Consider the following 19,877-nt stretch of genomic DNA (forward strand, 5'->3'; position numbering starts at 1 on the left):
AGCTCTGCCTTCTCATGGAGAACAAGAAGGGTGTGTATCTGAACCATACAACAAAATGTTCCCCAAGTAACGTATTTCACATTTGGAAAATTTACAAAGCACCCTCTAGTAGATTTTTCATCTGAAACATACAACAAATTAATCGGAGCAAAGTTTTTTACAATTCACAAAGATGTATGCTGAGGCACGTTTTTACAATGAGCCTGAGCTGAAAAATCTAGTTCTAATCCAGGAGTTTCCTGGAGAGCCGCAGCTCGGCACAGTTTAGTTCCAAACCTAATTAAAGACACCTGACCAAACTAATGAGATCCTTCAGGCGTGTTTGAAACCTACAGGTAAAGCTACGGTTACACTGGGCTTTGTGTGTGCGAAATTCTGTTGTATGACGCTGCGAAAAGGGGCGGGATTAAACAAGATGTTTAGACATCAAAAAAGCCAGCGATTTGCTCCATGTTTTAAATTTCTGTCCAGAGAGGTCCTGTTTTGATCATCGATTGGTCTCACGCAGTCCAGTAATGCGATTTCGCAGGTCAGAGTTCACAAAGCTTGAACTTTGCACTGCAGCGAACCGCGAAACTTAACGCATGATCCTGCGTTTCCGGTCTGACGCATTCGCATGCGTATGAATGGAAGCCTATGGGAGGAAAAGCCCAGTGTGACCGCAGCTTAAGTGTGTTGAAGCAGGGTTGGAGCAGGTTTGGACCACATAAGCTGTGACATGTGGCGAGATAGCTAAGAGATGTATTGAGGCACATATAGCAAGTAAACTCTTAAATTACTTGTACTTTCCACACTTTCTACAAAATAGTTTGCACATGACAGTGCACACACATTTCACTTACAAGGCTTCCTTTTTAAAAAAAGAATAATACTAACAAAATCTGATGAGTAAATAACGCATAGTACAAAAATAAAACAATGCAGATATTACAAAATATGACAATAACAAGTGCCTAAATCACTCGTTTTATATAGTAATGCTGTCCGGCAGAGACACCAGTTGGTAATACTGACTCCATCCATGATAGGAAGACATCAAGGCACATCTAACTGATGTAGCATCCATGCTATAATATACACACAATGTTATACCCTTTATTATAGTATGGTTTAATACCACTTATTGTTTTATGTAATCCAGGGGGTATCTTAGGGTTGTCCTCCACCCATAATTGATAACCCTGCATACTGAAAATAACACCTGGTCTTAGCTGGTCAGGCTGGAAAATGACCAGCCAAAAGCAGCTATATCCAGCTTAAACCAGGCTGATCAAGCTGGTTTTAGCAGGTCCCTTTCCAGCCTGACCATCCATCCATCCATCCATCCATCCATCCATCCATCCATCCATCCATCCATCCATCCATCCATCCATCCATCCATCCATCCATCCATCCATCCATCCATCCATCCATCCATCCATCCATCCATCTATCTAATACTTTAAATAATAATTGTGCATGTATTAGAACAATGCACACTGGGTACAAATGTGTATGAAGATTGTACATCCTAAAGTACTGCCTTTACAATATGCATTCCATGATAGGAAGACATCAAGGGACATCCAACTTCACTTCCTGTCTCCTCAGATACCTTCGTCTGATTGATTTTTCAAAGCAGCATAGATGTATCCTTTGCTCCCTTTGATTTCTCACACACGAACTGTGCGATCCATTCCTGACAGCTGTGCTAAAAAGAATAGAAAGCTGCTCGTGGTGGTCATGTTGTGTGTAAATGTGTTTCTGACCAACTTTTTTGACTTTCTTACTAACTTTTCCTCTGACTTTCATTTTTGGTGATAAAGTAGTTGATTTGAAGTACAATAATTAAAGTATTGTTGTAATGGGATATACAGTATGCATGGGGACTTTTAATTTACTTTTTAATTTTACTTTTAATTTAGTTCACAGGCGCTGTAGGTGAACTGTTATGCCATATACAATATCGAATGATCAAATGCTTATTCAGCTGGGGTGCCGGAAAAAAACGTAAAAAAAACAGTCGTTAAATTACAGAAGTTTACTGTAAAATAACAGAGGTTAAATAACAGAAATTTATAAGAAATTAAAATTTAAGGAAATTTCTGTTATTTAATGTCCGTTATTTTATAGTAAATTTCTGTAATTTACGTTTACGTTACGTTATTTTACGTTTTTTTTATATATAAACCGTAAAATTATGGATTTTTTTTGTGTGGGTTGCGACTGGAAGGACATCCGCTGTGTAAAACATATGCAAGAATAATTGGCGGTTCATCCCGCTTTGGCAACCCTGGATAAATAAAAGACTAAGCCGAAGGAAAATGAATGAATTTTACCACAGAATTTTCAACACAGAGTTTCAGCGCAAACCTGCTGCTCCTGACAGCACTTGCATTTAAACGGCCCTTCATCTCGTTTTTACGCTTGAACAACTAAATTAATGCTGAAGTCTATTTGAGGGATAAATATTTGAGGGATTTGTTATGGCCTTACTTGTGTTGTTTTGCTTGTGCACGATCTCAAGCAGTGTTTACACCAGACGCGGAATTCACGGACAAATCCCGCTTTTTGTGCACGTAAATAGACGCGTGAACATTTTGAGTTTACTCGCTTCATTTGCACATCAAATTTACTTCACAACAGACGCGGATTTGTGTGATGGGCTGGGCTTCTGTCTGCCTGGGGACTCTAGCTTCGTTGCTAAATGCCTAACATGGATTTTATTGAGAGAATAACTGTGTTTATGTGCTTAATGAAGGCTAAAAAACAGCGTTAATTCATTTGGAGCCGTGTCTGAGCCCACTAGATGCTTTTGAAGGGGCAGCAGCTAAACTCCTCCCGAAACTCCTCCATAAACTCCTCCATAAACTCCTCCAGAAACTTAATCTGGATGATGGAGGCTTTCAGTGGTGCTTCTGACTAAACTGAGCCCAGTGTGATGAACTGTTGTCTGTGTCGGCAGGAGGATTTTCCTCCGGGACACCAACAACAGGCACTACATCATAATCATGCCCCTAGAAGAGCAAGCTCCTGATTGGTTAATGCAGCACGAATGTCCACTGAAGTTCAGATTTTTGAACTTGAGCGATTCGCGTCAATCGCGCAAAACGCTTCATTCACGCGAATGAAAGATGTCTATTAACGTCTTTGCATTGACTTAACATGTAAATCACTCGCGGTTGACGCTTCTTCCGCATCTGGTGTGAACTATGATTATGTATTATGTTGATTTGACTTTAGAGTTTGATTTTGTTCTTGTTTCAGTTCTACGCTGTTACCGTTTTGTATGTACTTGCTCTATAATCCCTGATAGTTAGTTTCCGAATTCCCCTGGGAATCAAGGAGTTTAGATGTCACGTGACATACATCGCACGCAGAAAATTCCACTGTCTAAACCAGGGGTGCCCAAACTTTTTCTTATAAGGCGGCCAAAATCCAAACTTGATTGAGGGCCGAAATTAAATATACCATACTGTATTTATTAAATTTGCCCAATTGTTTACTTATTTTTTAAAAATAACTAGAAAAAGTTGCTTTGAAATGTATTAAATGATGATGCATGTTTTAACATTTTATAATCAACTCATTATAGTAAAAACATAATCAATCCCATTTTTAGCACAATGGAGTTCAATACTGAATACACTAGTCAAGCTGCACCTGCCTTTGCATTGACTTCACCGATGTATTGTGCATGGTCATCTTTATGTTAAGTGACAGTATTTACATTTTAAAAGTCTGATTCATATGAAATATTTAATTTTAGTTGGCTTTTTGTAGCTCCTCAATTAAATAAAGAAACAAAAGGGTATAGATTAAATTCAAAATGATGTTCTATGCCAAAGGCATTTGACAGAGAACCCTAACCAACTCCCCATCATTCTCTCTTTTTTCAGATGGGATGGCGGGGCAAACAAAAGGTTACCATGGGCCAACTTTGGCCCGCTTTCCCTACTTTGGACACCTCTGGTCTAAACACACCAGTTTAGAAGTGAGCGCCACTTGCTATTTTTATACGTATTTTTGTCAGAAGTGTAATTTAGAAATGGCGTGCAAACGCTGAAGATGTTTTGTTTGTTTTTTTTCTATTAGGTAGTTTAGAGGATAACTTTCAGCCAGTTTGGGGTTATTGCTATATTGCTTTCTTTTATTCAGCACCGCTTGAAATCCTCTTTTCTTTAATAACATTAATTGATTACTTTTTCTTTTGTGAGTTACTTTAATTTGTACATATTATTTTGCTGTTTGAACTCCTTTCACTTTGTAAATAAATTCACTTATTTTTGTCATATTTGGTTGTTGGTTTGTTATTATTGCCACCACCACTTCTTTAACCCCTAGAGTTAAACTTTAAAGTCGTGACAGGATTATGGTTTATTGTCATTTCATTATCGATGCTGTAAAAGGAACCCTGTGAAATTAAAAAAAAAATGATAATGTGCAATTCTCTGATGTTTCCTACATTATGTAAGACAAAAACAGAATCCAAAAAAAACAAACAAACAAACAAGTAAATAGCAGGGTGAGAATGTGGTAAAATCTGAAAATGTGGTAAAAAAATCAGGTGAGGGCTTTTCTTTTTTTGGATTGCTTATGAAACGTGTTGGTTGGGTTTAGGGAAGTGGGTGGGCGGGTCAATCGATAAAATGGGTTGGGTTTAAGGAAGGGGGAGGGTGGGTCAGTCGATCGTTCAGCAGGCACGAATGGCACGCGTGAGGGAAATTTGAGATCTGAAAAAGCGTACACAGCGACCTCTCGTGGATTTGCGAAAACAAAAAGAAAAAACAGAACAGTGCCGCTGGGACGTGTTTCGCGGTCTCCAGAAATGTCTGTTGAGGTACGTTTTCAGAATAAGCATGGGTTGGAAAATGTCCTTGCTCTGTTAAACATCATTTGGGAAATATTTAAAAAAGGAAAAAAAAAATCAAAGGAGGGCTAATAATTCTGACTTCAACTGTATGTATAAGGGCAACTCTCTGCACTTACTTTGAGTAGCATCCAGAACATATACCGTACTTTTATTCTACATAGGCTACATTTTTATGGCCAGTAAAATTACTGTTATTATATGTATATTTTTAATGATTTTTAGTACTTGTTCCACCACTGGTGGCTTGTGATGGGTGGTACTGTAACATTTTCAATTAACAGCTTTTACTTTGCCATGTTTTTCTTGTAAAGCTACTGTTTCCATTCATTGCACTTTAAATAAAGTATTGTGAATGTACATTCTTCTCCCTTTTAATTTTGTTTATACTAATTAATTCATGTAATAATTAAACTGGCAAATTTAAATTGCAAATCCAACACTGAGTGCCAAGGCCATGTTGCCAAAAAACGATGGATCTTAGCTGTTAAGAGCTTCTCGACATGCAAGGATGTGATTCTTCATATCTTTTATTCTATGTATTTAAGAAAAATACATTTAATATGAGCACAAGCATTACGAGTCAATGTCCATTCGTGAAGTGCTGAGATTTAAGTGAGTCTGCATGTTGTTATTCAAGTTCTTTTTTTTATTTCCTATATTTAATTAAAGTTTAAAATAAATTATTAGTTTATGTGAATATCTATTACTATTATTATCTATTACTTCAACAAATTGACTGATCTGACTGCTATCTGCATAGTTTTTTTTAAATCATGAATAATGGGTCGTTGAAGTGTGCATTTTTCATGTGTGGCAGCTACACTAAGAATAATATCCTGCACCATATTGATTTGTTTACAGATGTTCTCTCCGCATTTTGAATTTTGAACTACATTATGGTGTATAGTCCACAATCAGAAGCAGATACATTTTACATATTCTACATGTTCCACATACACCATTGACTTTATAAGTGCAGTATTTGCTTGGTAATAAGTGCATTTATATAGACCCAATTGCACATTTATATATTAACTTTTGTTTTTATTTTATGCATTAAATAATGTGCATATATTAAGTGAATATGACATTCCTTTTTGCATTTCATTTTAGTTGTAATTTTAATGTATGCATTTATACAATTTTAAAAGGTTTAGATTTAAGTAATAACCATTTTGAGATTTTTTTGTTTTGTTTTGTTTTATGTAATCACAATTTACAGTATACAGCGTATTGTGTACAATTTTAGCCTGGGTTAAACAGGGAAAACCTTAATTGAGGTAAAGTTGTTTTTATATTCGCACATTCAGTCTTTTTCCTTATTAACATAATATATATCCTAGATGATGTTTAATATATCATATTTTCTATAATATTTTTTCTTTGGGAGAAAGTCTTATTTGTTTTATTTCGGCTAGAATAAAAGCAGTTTAGAATTTTTTAAACCATCTATAAATAATATTATAAATAATAAATACATATATATATTATTTACAATTTATTTTATTTTATTTTATTTTATTTTATTTTATTTTATTTTATTTTATTTTATTTTATTTTATTTTATTTTATTATTAAATTTTAAAGCCAAGATTTGTTTTAGGTATTGTTTTTCTCGATATTGATGGTACAGTTCCTTACCGGCCGCTTGAATGTGTCATACAAGGACTGGCTTGATCCTGCAGTTCTATCGTTGAGGATACTCATTGTACCCCAGGTCACTGATAAGCCATCTACAGTGCTACTGGCTAAATGACAGCTTCACCGTCTTTGCTTACGTTGGCCGGAGGAGAACTCGTTTCTTCCCCGTAACTTTGATTGACATGCAATCTGGCCAATCAAAGCACCAATAATCTGCACCACACAACCCATCATTTCTCCGACAAGAAGAATAGACTAGGCATAGTAAAGTAACATCAGCGTTTAATTTAAAAAATTGTGAAAATGTGCCGGTATAGGACTTACAATGCAGACAGGAGGTACCCAGAGAGGCTGGGAATATATTCCATCTTTACCTTAAACCTGAAGTTTATTTTGGAAATGTTTGTGTGGATGTGGGCTGTTTCTTGCTGAATTGATGACTCGAAAATGCGACTTAAGAACTAATCTTTTTGCTATTGGACCAGGGCAGCCCATGAAACTTTAGTTTACAGATATCGTCAAAGTCAAAATTATTAGCCCCCCTGTGATTTTTTTTTTTCTTTTTCAAATATTTCCTAAATTATGTATTTCCTATAATTTTTTTTCTTCTGGAGAATTTCTTATTTTATTTATCTCAGCAAGAATAAAAGCAGTTTTTAATATTTTAAAAAACATTTTAAGGTCAATATTATTAGCCCCCTTAAGCAATATTTTTTCTATAGAACACACCACTGTTATACAATGACTTGCCTAATTATCCTAATTAACCTAGTTAAGCCTTTAAATGTGCATTTAGACTGAATACTAGTATCTTGAAAAACATCTGGTAAAATATTCTGTACTGTCATCAGTACTGTCTGTGTAATGGCTAATAATTAAGGAGGGTTATTAATATGATATGACAATAACCAGTGAACTACCTGAAGACTCAGAATATGACAGGTGAGATGGGCTAACTTGCTAATCAGCACATAGCCTGGAGACCAAGATAAACAATTAATTAATCTTTACTGTCTCTTATCATTTTATGAATTTGTTCAAGATGCCAGTATTTGTGTGTGTTTCTGAATTATATGTTAGGGTCAGAACACACCAAGCCAATGCCAAACAAGCACCAAAATTAAACCCAATTGAGTTGTCGCCTCGCGTTGGATCGCACCTGGACCAAAAAGCTGCACATGAACACACCAAACGGATGAAAGCCAACTGAAACAAGAGCCACAAAAGGAAACTGCACAGACAAAGCATAAAAAAGCAGCATTCAGTACCATTATCACATTAATTGTCACTTGCTACGGAGGGGTTTACTCCTGTAAATATGCCCAACCCAGGCTCATTCTGATAACGTACCACTATATACATTTCTCAAGAGTGTTAAAAATGTCCCAGGAGCTACGTTTTTTGCAGTTTGTGTTTTTGCAAATTCCCCAGAGGCCACTGTGTATGCTTTTTCAGATCTCAAATTTCTCTCGCGAGTGGCATTAGCGCCTGCTTTTCTTGCATAAAACCACCAGAGGACACTGTTGACTGACTGACTGACTGGCTGACTGATCGACTGACCCACCTTCCTCTTTCCCTAAACCCAACCAATAGTGTTTTCAAAAGCACCTATTGACACGCCCACCCCCTTTCCTAAACCCATCAGACAGTTTTCAACAGCAATCCAGAAAAAGAAAAGCCCTCACCTGATTTTTACAACGTTTTCAGATTTTACCACACTCTTACTTTGTCATTTACTTGTTTATTTTATTTTTTGGCTTCTGGTTTTGTCTTACCCACTTCCTGGAGCCGTTTCCCACTGGACTCAAACCCTGTCATTGCGGTTAACCCCTCTCTGCATCTCAAGTCCGCCAACGTACATGGCGAGCTCCTGGACAAATTAAGAATTAAGCATCATACCGCCCCATAGCATTCGCTTTTTAAAACGAAATGCAGACATACGTACTTCTGGCTACATAATTCGCGATCTCCAGAAATGTATATAAGGGAACGTTATCAGAATGAGCCGAATCAGCAGAATGATGTTGAATATGTCTGATAATCTAATAATCCACATCATTTGGAAATATTTGAGAAACGTAGCAAAATTACAGCCTTTTTGTAATCAAACCTTTTCTTGGTTTGATTTGTTTACTTGCTAGGTCACTTCACAATATCACACTGGTGCTCTGATTGGTTGATGTATAACCAATCATAGCACTTTCATCAGCGTCACCGATTCTACACACTGAATTGGGCCAATGAGCTCCAGTGTTAACCTGATGAGAGCCGACATGTGGAATACACCAAGCCAACTAACCTGACCATCGGGTTGAGAATCAATCTGTAACATTTTAATTGTATTCAAATGATCCGAACTTCCCATCATTAGAATACTTGTAGGATATAATTTCAGTCTACGCTCACATCCTCAATATTTACCTCATATGTATAATGCAGACCTTTATGTCCAGTGTTAGGGAAAATTACTTTTGAAAGTAGTGAATTACATTACTGAGTTACTCTCTAAAGAGTTAACTTGTTGCATTTTTATAATAAGTAATGCATTATATCATACTGTAAAATATATATATACTGTATATATATATATATATATATATATATATATATATATATATATATATATATATATATATATATATATATATATATATATATATATATATATATATATATAATTATAATATATATAATTATATATTAAATATATATAATTTCCCAAATGATGTTTAACAAAGCAAGGAAATTTTCACAGTATGTCTGATAATGTTTTTTTCTTCTGGAGAAAGTCTTATTTGTTTTATTTCGGCTACAATAAAAGCAGTTTTTAATTTTTTAAACACAATTTTAAGGAAAAAATGTGTAGCCCCTTTAAGCTGTATATTTTTTGGATAGTCTACAGAAAAAAACTATCGTTATACAATAACTTGCCTAAATAACATAGTTAAGCCTTTAAATGGCACTTTAAGCTGTATAGAAATGTCTTGAAAAATATCTAGTAAAATATTATTTACTGTCATCATGGCAAAGATAAAATCAATCAGTTAATAGAAATTAGTTATTAAAACTATTATGTTCACCTTGATATTCCTCCAACCACTTTTAACATTGGAAATTTTGAAAAAGTTACTTTTATTAATATTTTTAATCATTTAAAGTGATATATCATCTTTTAATTAACAGGTATTTTTTACAGTCTACTTTTGAGTTACTTTGCATGATTTTTTCTTACCCGGCTATGCTAAGGTTTTTTTTTCCTTCTTTTTTTAAATACTGTAGAGGAGCTCTGCAAATAACAATGCACTGTATAACCTACACCTTTATTTACCTTTAAATAATAATAATGTAGGATAATGTTATCTTGTGAGAACTTCTTGACCCTAGAGCTATACATGTCGTATACAGTATACAGACTATTGAAAGTTTAAAGTAACGTGTTTGCTACACTGGTACTTTTTGTCTTATTAGAGCAAGTTGCCAGATTGATGATATCAACAAAGGCTGATTTAATTGTATTCTAAATAAAAGTAACAACACGCGATAGAAGGAATGTAATAAAAGGAGTTTTTGTAAAACAACACCTGAAATTTCTATTTTAGAAACGGCTTCTATTTCTTGCAGTTGATCAACAGGATAAACTGACAATGATCACCTCTGTGCTTTATTCAGTGTTAAATGCTAATAATGCGAGTTTGATTGCCATTTTACATGACATTTATTGCCATACCACTGAAAGCAGCAGCAGATAGTTCACCTAAAATCTTGAAAATACAATTAACCATTTGAGAACGAACTTTAGAACTGTGAATCAGTGCAAGCCAACAAATATCAGTGATTTAGCATGTACATTTAATAATGTTAATGAGGTTTCGTATGTATTAATTAGATCAAAAACTATTTTGTTGGAGTGCAGTAGGTACACTATTCTGTGCTTCTGAATTGCTGCATTTAAATTACTAGCGTGTTTTGTCTTGTGCAGCCTACTTGCTTATCACTGCAAATTTCATCACGTAGCGTGTTGTTAGGACACGAGGTTAAAATGTAACCTGCTCACCTAATGTTTACTTTGGTAATATTTATATTATTTGCTAATTAATAACCACCTCATGTGGAACACTGAATCTGCGTCTCATTTTGGAGTCTGAAGCATGCTTTGAGAGCCCTCCGAATAAATGAAATACACGATTTTCCACCAAGACAACCTAGGATGCTTAAATATAATTGGATAAACTGGAATTGGGCAGATTAAAGGGACCAAAACAAAGACAGACATTCCGGCATGTAATGCACATTTTCAAAGCCGAATATCTTAGCATTGTTTTTCATGTTCACTTACCATGTTTTTTAAATATCTGCAAACATATTATAGTATTTTTTATGTTTTAGAAGAGTCAAAAACGTATATACAGCACCTTTAAATAAAATCACTGTCTATTGAGACAATCCTTTTTTTCTTTTTCGTCGTTGTGTTCAAAACAATGAGAATACTTCCATAGCAGATATGTAAGCCAAAGTCATCTTAATTTCATCAAGTGCGGGATTCAATGTGACTACATTAATATTAATTCAGCAATTTAGTTATTCAAAGCTAATTAATTCAACTAAAAAGTAACTTGCATTACATTTAAAAAAAAAGTCACTCAAATATTATTACTTTATTATTTGACCCATTGCGTTACTTAATCCTTTACTTAATAATATTACATAACTTGTGTTACTTCTACCTCAACACTGTCTGATTTTGTCTGAAATCAATGTAATTTGTACAGAAACTATTCACTATTTATAGGCGAGCACTGTGGCTGATAGTGAAAGCTTGTTGGATATTGAGAAGGGGGTGGGGCTTTGTGAAGGGTCAATTGAGCCTGGTCTCTCCAAAGTTTATTCATTTATTTCTTTGCTCTGATTTTCTGTCACCTGATATGACTGGGTAGCCTTCTTTACTACATCACCTTTGACTTGCTTAGTCGGGGTCTGAAAGTCCCTTAACTTTCAAAAAATGTATCGATTAGACCACACTGACTGTCAACACTGGATAAGATAAAAACTTGAACTGATTTAAGCTGAAGGATGCCAATATCATCTAGAGCTGCTATACCCTAAATCGTAAACTGCAATATTGAACTGAATCGACATTGAACTGACATTGCTTCCTTTTTTTTAGAACTACTTATTGTTGAACTGAACTTGATTCAACCTAATGAACTTCACACTGTATTTGCTCATTGATTTAACTGTTTCCTATTCATCCCTGGCTCTATTTACACCTGATATTAAGACTGGTCAATCAATTCATTGGTAAACAAGATCCACACAATCCCTTTAATCCTGATGTTTGAATTCTCCTCGTCCACTTTCAATCATGTTCCTGTAATTTTATTTTTTTTTGAGGTGTATGAAGTTTGAGGTGTATGAAGCGGCCTTTTTGATCTCATCAGTCTAATAATGCTAAATAAGCTTGCACAATTTACATATAAATGTAAAAGGAGGCAAGGAGACAACAGTAAATGACAGAGAACAGCAGCTTTCATTTCTGCCAGCTAGCCACTATATCAAATGCTGAGGTGTGTGTTAGAATAAAAAGTGGTAAGATTTTTTTTTACTATTATTAACTTTTTTCTATTATTATGTTTATTTTTATTTTTTAGCCTTCAAACCAAACTCATTATTAAAGACAGAAGAATTTAATCATGTCTCACTATAGAACTACAACAGCACAACCCATAATTACATTACATTACATCAGTAGGTGGAGAAGAGGTAACTTTTTACATGCATTTGACCACGTCTTCTGTACACCTCAAATAGAGACAGAGCTTGAAAGCAGACAAACTCATACGTCTACTGTATATTTGAATATGTCTAATTGGGATTATATTGATAACAAAAAGCTCCTTTGTATAAAATTCACCCAAAATACATAATTCTGTTATCATGTACTCACCCTTTTCACAAAACCCTTGTTTGAGTTTTTTTTTTTTTTTTTTTTGTTTAACACATAAGTTATTTTAAAAATGCTGGAAACCCGTAACCATTAACTTTGATTGTATTTTTTTCCTACTACAGAAGTCAATGGTTAACTTACTTTCTTCTAAATATCTTCTTTTGTTTCCAACAGAAACAAAAACACTTATAAAAGTCTGGAACAAGTGGAGTAAATAGTGAGTAAAGATTCATTTTTAAGTGAACTATCATTAAAAACCATAGTACAAACAGGGCCATGAAGCTGATTGAACACAATCTATTTCATAAAGCACTAAAAATGCAAATGTCTTGGTAATGTAAACCATAATCAAGGTCTGTAATACTAAGTGAAATATGTTATAATTTAATTTAATGCATTACTAGAAAAGAAACACAAAAATTCTCAACATTCCTTTACAAACAGTTGTATGAAAGGAATACCAAAAAACATCAATATGAAAAAAAAAAAATTTTCAGGAATTAAATTAAAAGCTTTAAATCACAAATGTGTCACGAGTTTACACTGTAAATGTGTTTAGTTGACTTTACTACACAAAAATTGAGTAAACCATCACCTTTACATTATTTAGGCTAAAGGAACTATGTGCCTGATTCTAAAGAATTAAGTTAAGTGAACTTAACACTTCTAAGTTACAACTAAATTGCTTACTTTTGTTTTTAAGTAAAATCAACTTGTCACTTTTAAGGCAATAGATTTACTCGCTTGTTTTAAGTAATTGTTTTTTACAGTGCACAGAGTTTTGTGCACAGTTTTAGCCCAGGGCAAACCTTAATTGAGGTAAAGTTGTTTTTATATTCGGACATTTCTCCTTAATAATATGATTTCAGAGAAGTTTGCAGACTCCAAATAGGAAAATCATATTAGCAGTCAATGACTGTGAAAAGTACAACATTGTTCACAGTCAAATAAATAGTGCTTATGTTGTTTTGAAGTCATACATACTTCAGACTTGATATTCAAATTAGAGTAAACAACATAGGGTGCGAATATAAAGCCAACTCACCTCAGTAAAACCTTAAGGTTTGAAATCGAGCCTTATACTCTACAGTACACACTGTAAAAATGATGGGTTCCACACAATTATTTCATGTTCTGCCAACACAAAACGATGAAGTAATCTTAATTGTTTTTACAATTTTGACTGAACATAAAACAACTAAGTTATCCCCCCAAAACTCAAGAATTGTGTTGATTCAGCTCATTATAAACAAGTAGTTCGAACAAGCAGCCAAAATATTTTTGGGTGCAATTCACAAAACCAAACGATTTTAAAGAATAATCTTTCACATTAACATTACTCAGCTCTGACATACCTGTATATTTTGTATCTGGTCGTAAAGCCGTGCTGGTACCGCTCGGTGAACTCAATGAATTCCTGGGAGCGGTGGAAAGGACCTTTATCGGACAGCAGCCACCCGAGCGGCTCCGCGGAGCCCACATACAGAGCCACAGACACGAGCACACAAACCCAGCGGACGCAGAGCACCATCCCCTCCCATAAGAGCATCGGGTCAGGCGGTCTCGGACCAACACTCCGAGCCCACATCCTTCAGCCATACATATTTACTCTTCTCATATCCTCTTTGTGTTCGCAATTCAGAATAGCGGGTGTTTTTAAATGGCGTTCTCAAGTTAACATCACACAGATTTCGGAAAGAGGAGCGCTACCTGACACTAGTTTCACTTCGGGTATCCGAAACACAGAAGGAATGATAAAAGACCGCACTTGGAAATCCTCCGTTCAGCCGTCCGCAAAGCAAAACGATCCTTTCGGAATGTATCTAAAGTATTTCGGTAAACTGTTTTCTCAAATCAGGTGAAAGCAGGTGCGCTCGCGTTCCCAAATCCACAGTCGCGCGCGCAGGAAGAAGTTGACGCACGCCTGACAGAGACACAAAATGTTCGCTTTTTCGAAGGAATAAACGGTGAGATTTCTTTAGATCCCTCTGTTCTCTCGGGAGTTGCAGCTTGGATGTTTTCCCCCAGTCTTGATTCAGCTGTAAAATAGGATGGAGAATGAATGCCGGTTTTCCCACGAGTGCATCTCCAACACTTTCACACTGAGAAATAAATATAAGCATAACTCTGGTGCTCTCTCTCTCTCTCTCTCTCTCTCTCTCTCTCTCTCTCTCTCTCTCCCTCTCTCTCTCCTCTCTCTCTCTCCTCTCCTCTCTCTCATCGCTCTCTCTCTCTCTCTCTCTCTCTCTCTCCCTGTATGCCCCTCCTTCTGCGCATTCACATTTTTTATTTTTTATTGTAATGCGCCCTCAATGTGCCACGAGTTGGTTGTATTTCCTCAAGTTACAGAACTTAAAAAAGGCAAGTTACTTTCTTTGCTTAATAGCTTTTATTGTACCAGGTGGGTGTCTGAGAGGCACCATCTGTTTTAAAGCTAAAAGGTACAAAAATAATATTTTTTTCTTCTTTTTCACATATTGTATCATGCAAAGATAGTATAAACTATATTTCAACTTGACAACAGGTTTAAAACATCATTCATGTGGAAAGATTGCATATGTGATATTCGGAGGGCCTCATGTGTGAAACAAAGAAAATTATTTGATTTATAAATGTAGCAAATGTTATTATTATTGCGTTTCAAACAGCAGTGAGGTCAAGCAAATATAACCTGGTTTCATTTTTTTTTCCTGCATGTGCACCGTGGTTATAAATAGTCTCAAAAGCATTGATATGGGGAAAAACACAGGAGAAAGTATGAAAGAAGGACAGTTTCATATTCACAAAGAGACTAGATCAGCCATGCATGGAGATGGATCTGTATCTGCTGGAATATCACTGTTCTATTTTTGTGCTATCCTGCTGGATTTTTAATTGGAAATGTTTTGACTTCCAAATGTGTGTTACATTTACAGATAGTGTTAGAGTATATTGTAAGTTTCCTTAGTGCCTTTATTAATCCTTTAATCCTTTATTAATATATATATATTAATACATACATACATACAGTACATATATATATATATATATATATATATATATATATATATATATATATATATATATATATATATATATATATATATATATATATATATATATATATATATATATATATATATAAGCGTCTCAGCAACAAAGTGATGTCATGTCGCACACGTTGCTGTTTCTGTGTGAAGTCAAGGAAGAGGTCTAACTAGGAGGTAACGTCCGATTCTGATTGAGTCTGAAACCGCGTGATTGGGCCTGATTTCTGATCATGTGATCGGATCTGGACATCCCTAATATATAGTATATATATATATATATATATATATATATATATATATATATATATATATATATATATATATATATATATATATATAAGTCTAACCTAATGTAATGCTAATATTTAATTAAAAAGAGCAAATCCAGTAACATTGTACTTCTTTCAGTTAACAACATTCTAGCGTTCATCTCTGATTAATTTCACAGTGAGAAATGTGTCATTTAAAAAAAATGTAAAAAAGTAAAGTTGAGAGTTGTGTTTCGTCCCGTGTATGAAGAATGTGTGAACTGTTAGCTGTGTTGTGACTTAAAACTCCAAAGGAACTCCAACCAATTACAAAAGCAATTACAACATTAATTAAAGTGAAATTAAAAGCACTCTGGACACTTGGAAAATATTCTCTGTGAAAGCCTGAAAAGTGATCTTTGCGTTTGGAAAAAAGTTGTTCACATTTAATCTTTACGGGCAATTCATTACCCTCAAGCTTTTGAAGATAATTTCAGATGTAATGAAAGTCTGTCAGCAGCGGCGGAACATCAAATGTTTGCTCTGTGTGTCTCTGACATTATTTCAGAGAGGAGCAGAGTTGAGGAGGGGAAATGAGTTTCCCTTGAGGCTAAAGACTGTTATAGTTTCCAGTGTTCTGGGTCTTTGTTGTCTGTTTACGCAGTAATTGAAATCTTCCTAAACCTTTGCCCTGCCTTGCTCTTCCCCTTTTCCCCATTTCCCATTTCCCTCTGTCTGTTCATTTCACTCTCTGTTCCTCATTTTACCCTGTTCCTTCCCGACTCTTTGTTGCTCCGTTGTTTTCCTCACGCAGCCTGCAGAGCTGAGGGATTCAGACACTGTAGCTTATTTGTGTGGTAATCATCTCCTGAACCCCAGTAGCACAGATGAACCGGTCGCAGAGGTACGGCCTCCATATTTTAGTTTTAATCCAAATCACCAGTATTTGGAGATGCATTAATCTGCAGGAAATGGATTTGTTGGTTTGGGTGACTGCAGGACAACATGACTGCATGCATTTCAGCTAAGCTCCTGAAGAGTCACAGAAAGTAAACAACATTTCCACGGATGCAAGATTAATAAAAACAACACTTTGCTATGGCAAACTATAGACTGTGCTGTGCAGACTAACATTAGGTTAGTCTCTCAATGACATTATTAGTCTCTCACAAATACCACTAGTTTCTCACAGACATCATTAGTCTCTCACATACATTACTAATTTCTCACAGATATCACTAGTGTTTCTCAGACATTAGTCTTTCACAGACATTACTAGTCTCTCACAGACATCACTAGTCTTGCACAGCATTGGCTGTTTCTCAATGGTTGTTTCTCAACATGCGTTCTTGAGTGATCTTGTGTCCTTGTGTTGTGTAACATTATCAACTGCCAAAGTTGCCAAAGTTCCAAAACTCAAGACCACAAGAAAGGAGGATGCTTGAAAGTTCTCGGATGTGTTCTTGATATCGAGGACGCGACGAAAGGGCTGCACGATTAATCGAAAAAAGATCACGATCTCGATTCGACCCTACACACGATCGTAATTAAACTTTTCTACGATTCAGCCAATTATATTTTTTCAAGGTCAGGAGAAAAGAGTCAAGGTGGAAGCACAAACATGGACACCTTCAAATGGCGTTACAAGTGTCACTTACTGTATTTATAAGGTCTAATTCACCCATAAATGTCATTTCTGTCTAAATGTAATGTATTTCCAGCTGCGAAATCACATGAGGCGACCATGAGCTGTTTGTTTACTACCGAGAATGCGTGCGTGCACACCAATCATGCCTACTTTAGAGAACAGAACCTTCATATGATGTGAATAACATGTAGTAAAGTTGTAAATAACGTTCAGTATATTGCACAGAGCGATCGTTTGAGAGCCGCACTGAAAGAATGATTTGCGTGGGGAAGTGAAAGTGAAGGTGGTGTTACACCAAAATCTGTGATGATCGTATTCTGTGACCCTAGTAGGCGCTGTTCTCACTGTTTGGCTTGAACTCGCTCCCACAGGCACCGGCGCGCACATCATTTAAATGATCATATCGCATTTTACAGTTATGATTACGACAAGCATTTGATATGTTTTTTCTTTCATAGCTAACACAAAGTGTTGTGCATGAAAATAAATGTTTACTGTGTAACAGTTACAGTATAACTAGCCTGTATAATGTTAAATATAATGCAAGAAGGAATCTGATAATGACAAATGTTTCATTTTACCTGTGAAAACAAATGGTCTAATAATGCTGCTGTCAGTGACAAATGACAAGCATATGTCTCAAACATAATAATTCAACTTCAGAATTATGAAGTTATATTCTGAAGTCATCATTTTACTGTGAATTAACAAATAGGACATATTGAAAGTCTGTTCAAGTCCACGATAATGACAATACAAAACTTTGCATTTTAACCAACAATAGACCTACACATATGCCTATTTTTATTATTTTACCATGTGTTTGAGACTTAACAATAATAATAGCCTTCCAATATTAACCTTTCTTTTACATCTACAGAATCGTGAGAAAATCCTGATCTTGATTTCAAGCAAAAAAAAAATCGTGATTCACATTTTAGCCAGAACCGTGCAGCCCTACGCGATGCAGACTTGAGCACAAAACTCGCTCAAGAAGTCCCAGAAGCCATTGCACCCGAATAAAGGAGATGGGAAGCGCAGCATTTTATATAGATTTCTTATCAAAGTTCAGAGATATAACTTATTTGTCTTAGGAGTTTTCCTAAATGAGATGGTGAAAGTACACATTGATACGAAAATCTTAATAAAGGCATAAACACATTAAGGGTGTTTATTTGCTAAACTAAAGTTTTATTTGTATTGTGCAAAGTATATCTGTAAGGTCTTTATGCAGAGTGTGTATTGTGAAAAGGGGTAAACCAATAAATCATTGTATGAATGTTGTAATGCTTAAATAATTTTCATAAAAAATGCGAGAAGATCACGTAGTAATTTTTTTAATTAAATTAATAAGCAGACTGATTGTATTTCTTGAAAAGCAATGCTTCAATGATTGATCTGCCAGATAAAACCTTATAATTCCAAGCAGAAAATTGCTTTTTAGAATTTTAAAGTTGATGTGCAAAAGGAGTGTGAGGACTTTTTTTTTTCCTTTGAGCAGCAGCTAAAAAGACAATTTCGCTTTTCCAGCAACGTAGTAGTGTCATGCATAAAAATCTGTAAGAAATATTACTATTATACAAATTTACCTGATAAAGGATGTTGCAATTACTCAATCGCGATTTAAGAAAAACATTATATTACCGTGGGGCAGCATGGTGGCTCAATGGTTAGTCTCTTCACTGCAAGAAGGTTGCTGGTTCGAGTCCTTGCTGGGCCAATGTTTCTGTGTGGACTTTGCATGTTCTTCCCATGTGCGAGTGGGTTTCCTCCAGGTGCTCTGGTTTCCCCCAGAGTCCAAAGACTTGCGCTTTAAGTGAATTGGGTAAACTAAATTGGCCGTAGTGCATGAGTGTGTGAATGCGAGTGTGTATGGGTGTTTCCCAGTACTGGGTTGTGGCTGGAAGGGCATACGCTGTGTAAAACATATGCTGGAATAGTTGGCGGTTTATTTCGCCGTGGCGACCCCTGATAAATAAGGGACTAAGTCGAAGGAAAATTAATGAATTAAATTACAGTTTTGAATGATGTGGAACCAGTGGGCATTGTGATGTCAAAATGACATCAAAAAACATGTCAAGACAAAAATGTCAATACATTTGATGTCAGTTGATTAAAATGATGTTAAATTGACATCATATAGACATTTATTGATGTAAAAAAAACACATCAAAAATCGATAACAGAACAATGTTAAGTAATCAATGTGTGATATGCAGTTTGAAGCCAATATCAGATGTCTATTTGACATCAAGGTAGTGCACATGCATTGTAGGGATGCAAAATCCAATGTAAATTTGTCATTTGTAACAAGCTTTCAGATGAAAAAAATTGTATTGTTATTTAGGTGGTCAAAAGGACATCAATATGTGGATGTCAAATCTACGTCAAGGTTTTGACATCAAATCGATTAGCATTTTTGACATATTTTTTTGATGTCAATGTCAAAGTCAATGCCAACTCATGTCTGTATAAAATGTCTTTTAAGATTGGAAAGCAGGTTAATGCATCAATG

At 35.3% G+C, this 19,877-nt stretch overlaps 1 protein-coding gene across 1 annotated transcript in view; it reads right to left on the reverse strand.

The window, feature by feature from the left end:
• brinp3b (bone morphogenetic protein/retinoic acid inducible neural-specific 3b) overlaps positions 1-14,522 on the reverse strand; it is a 79,202-nt gene extending 64,680 nt beyond the window's left edge. Inside the window, exon 1 of the mRNA XM_056472289.1 lies at positions 13,793-14,522. Within this exon, the coding sequence (XP_056328264.1) occupies positions 13,793-14,025 (233 nt within the window). The 5' untranslated portion in view covers positions 14,026-14,522. The remainder of the gene's footprint in view (positions 1-13,792) is intronic.
• Positions 14,523-19,877: the final 5,355 nt, after the last annotated feature.

Source organism: Danio aesculapii, chromosome 2, assembly GCF_903798145.1.
Source record: "Danio aesculapii chromosome 2, fDanAes4.1, whole genome shotgun sequence".
Classification (NCBI taxonomy): domain Eukaryota; kingdom Metazoa; phylum Chordata; class Actinopteri; order Cypriniformes; family Danionidae; genus Danio; species Danio aesculapii.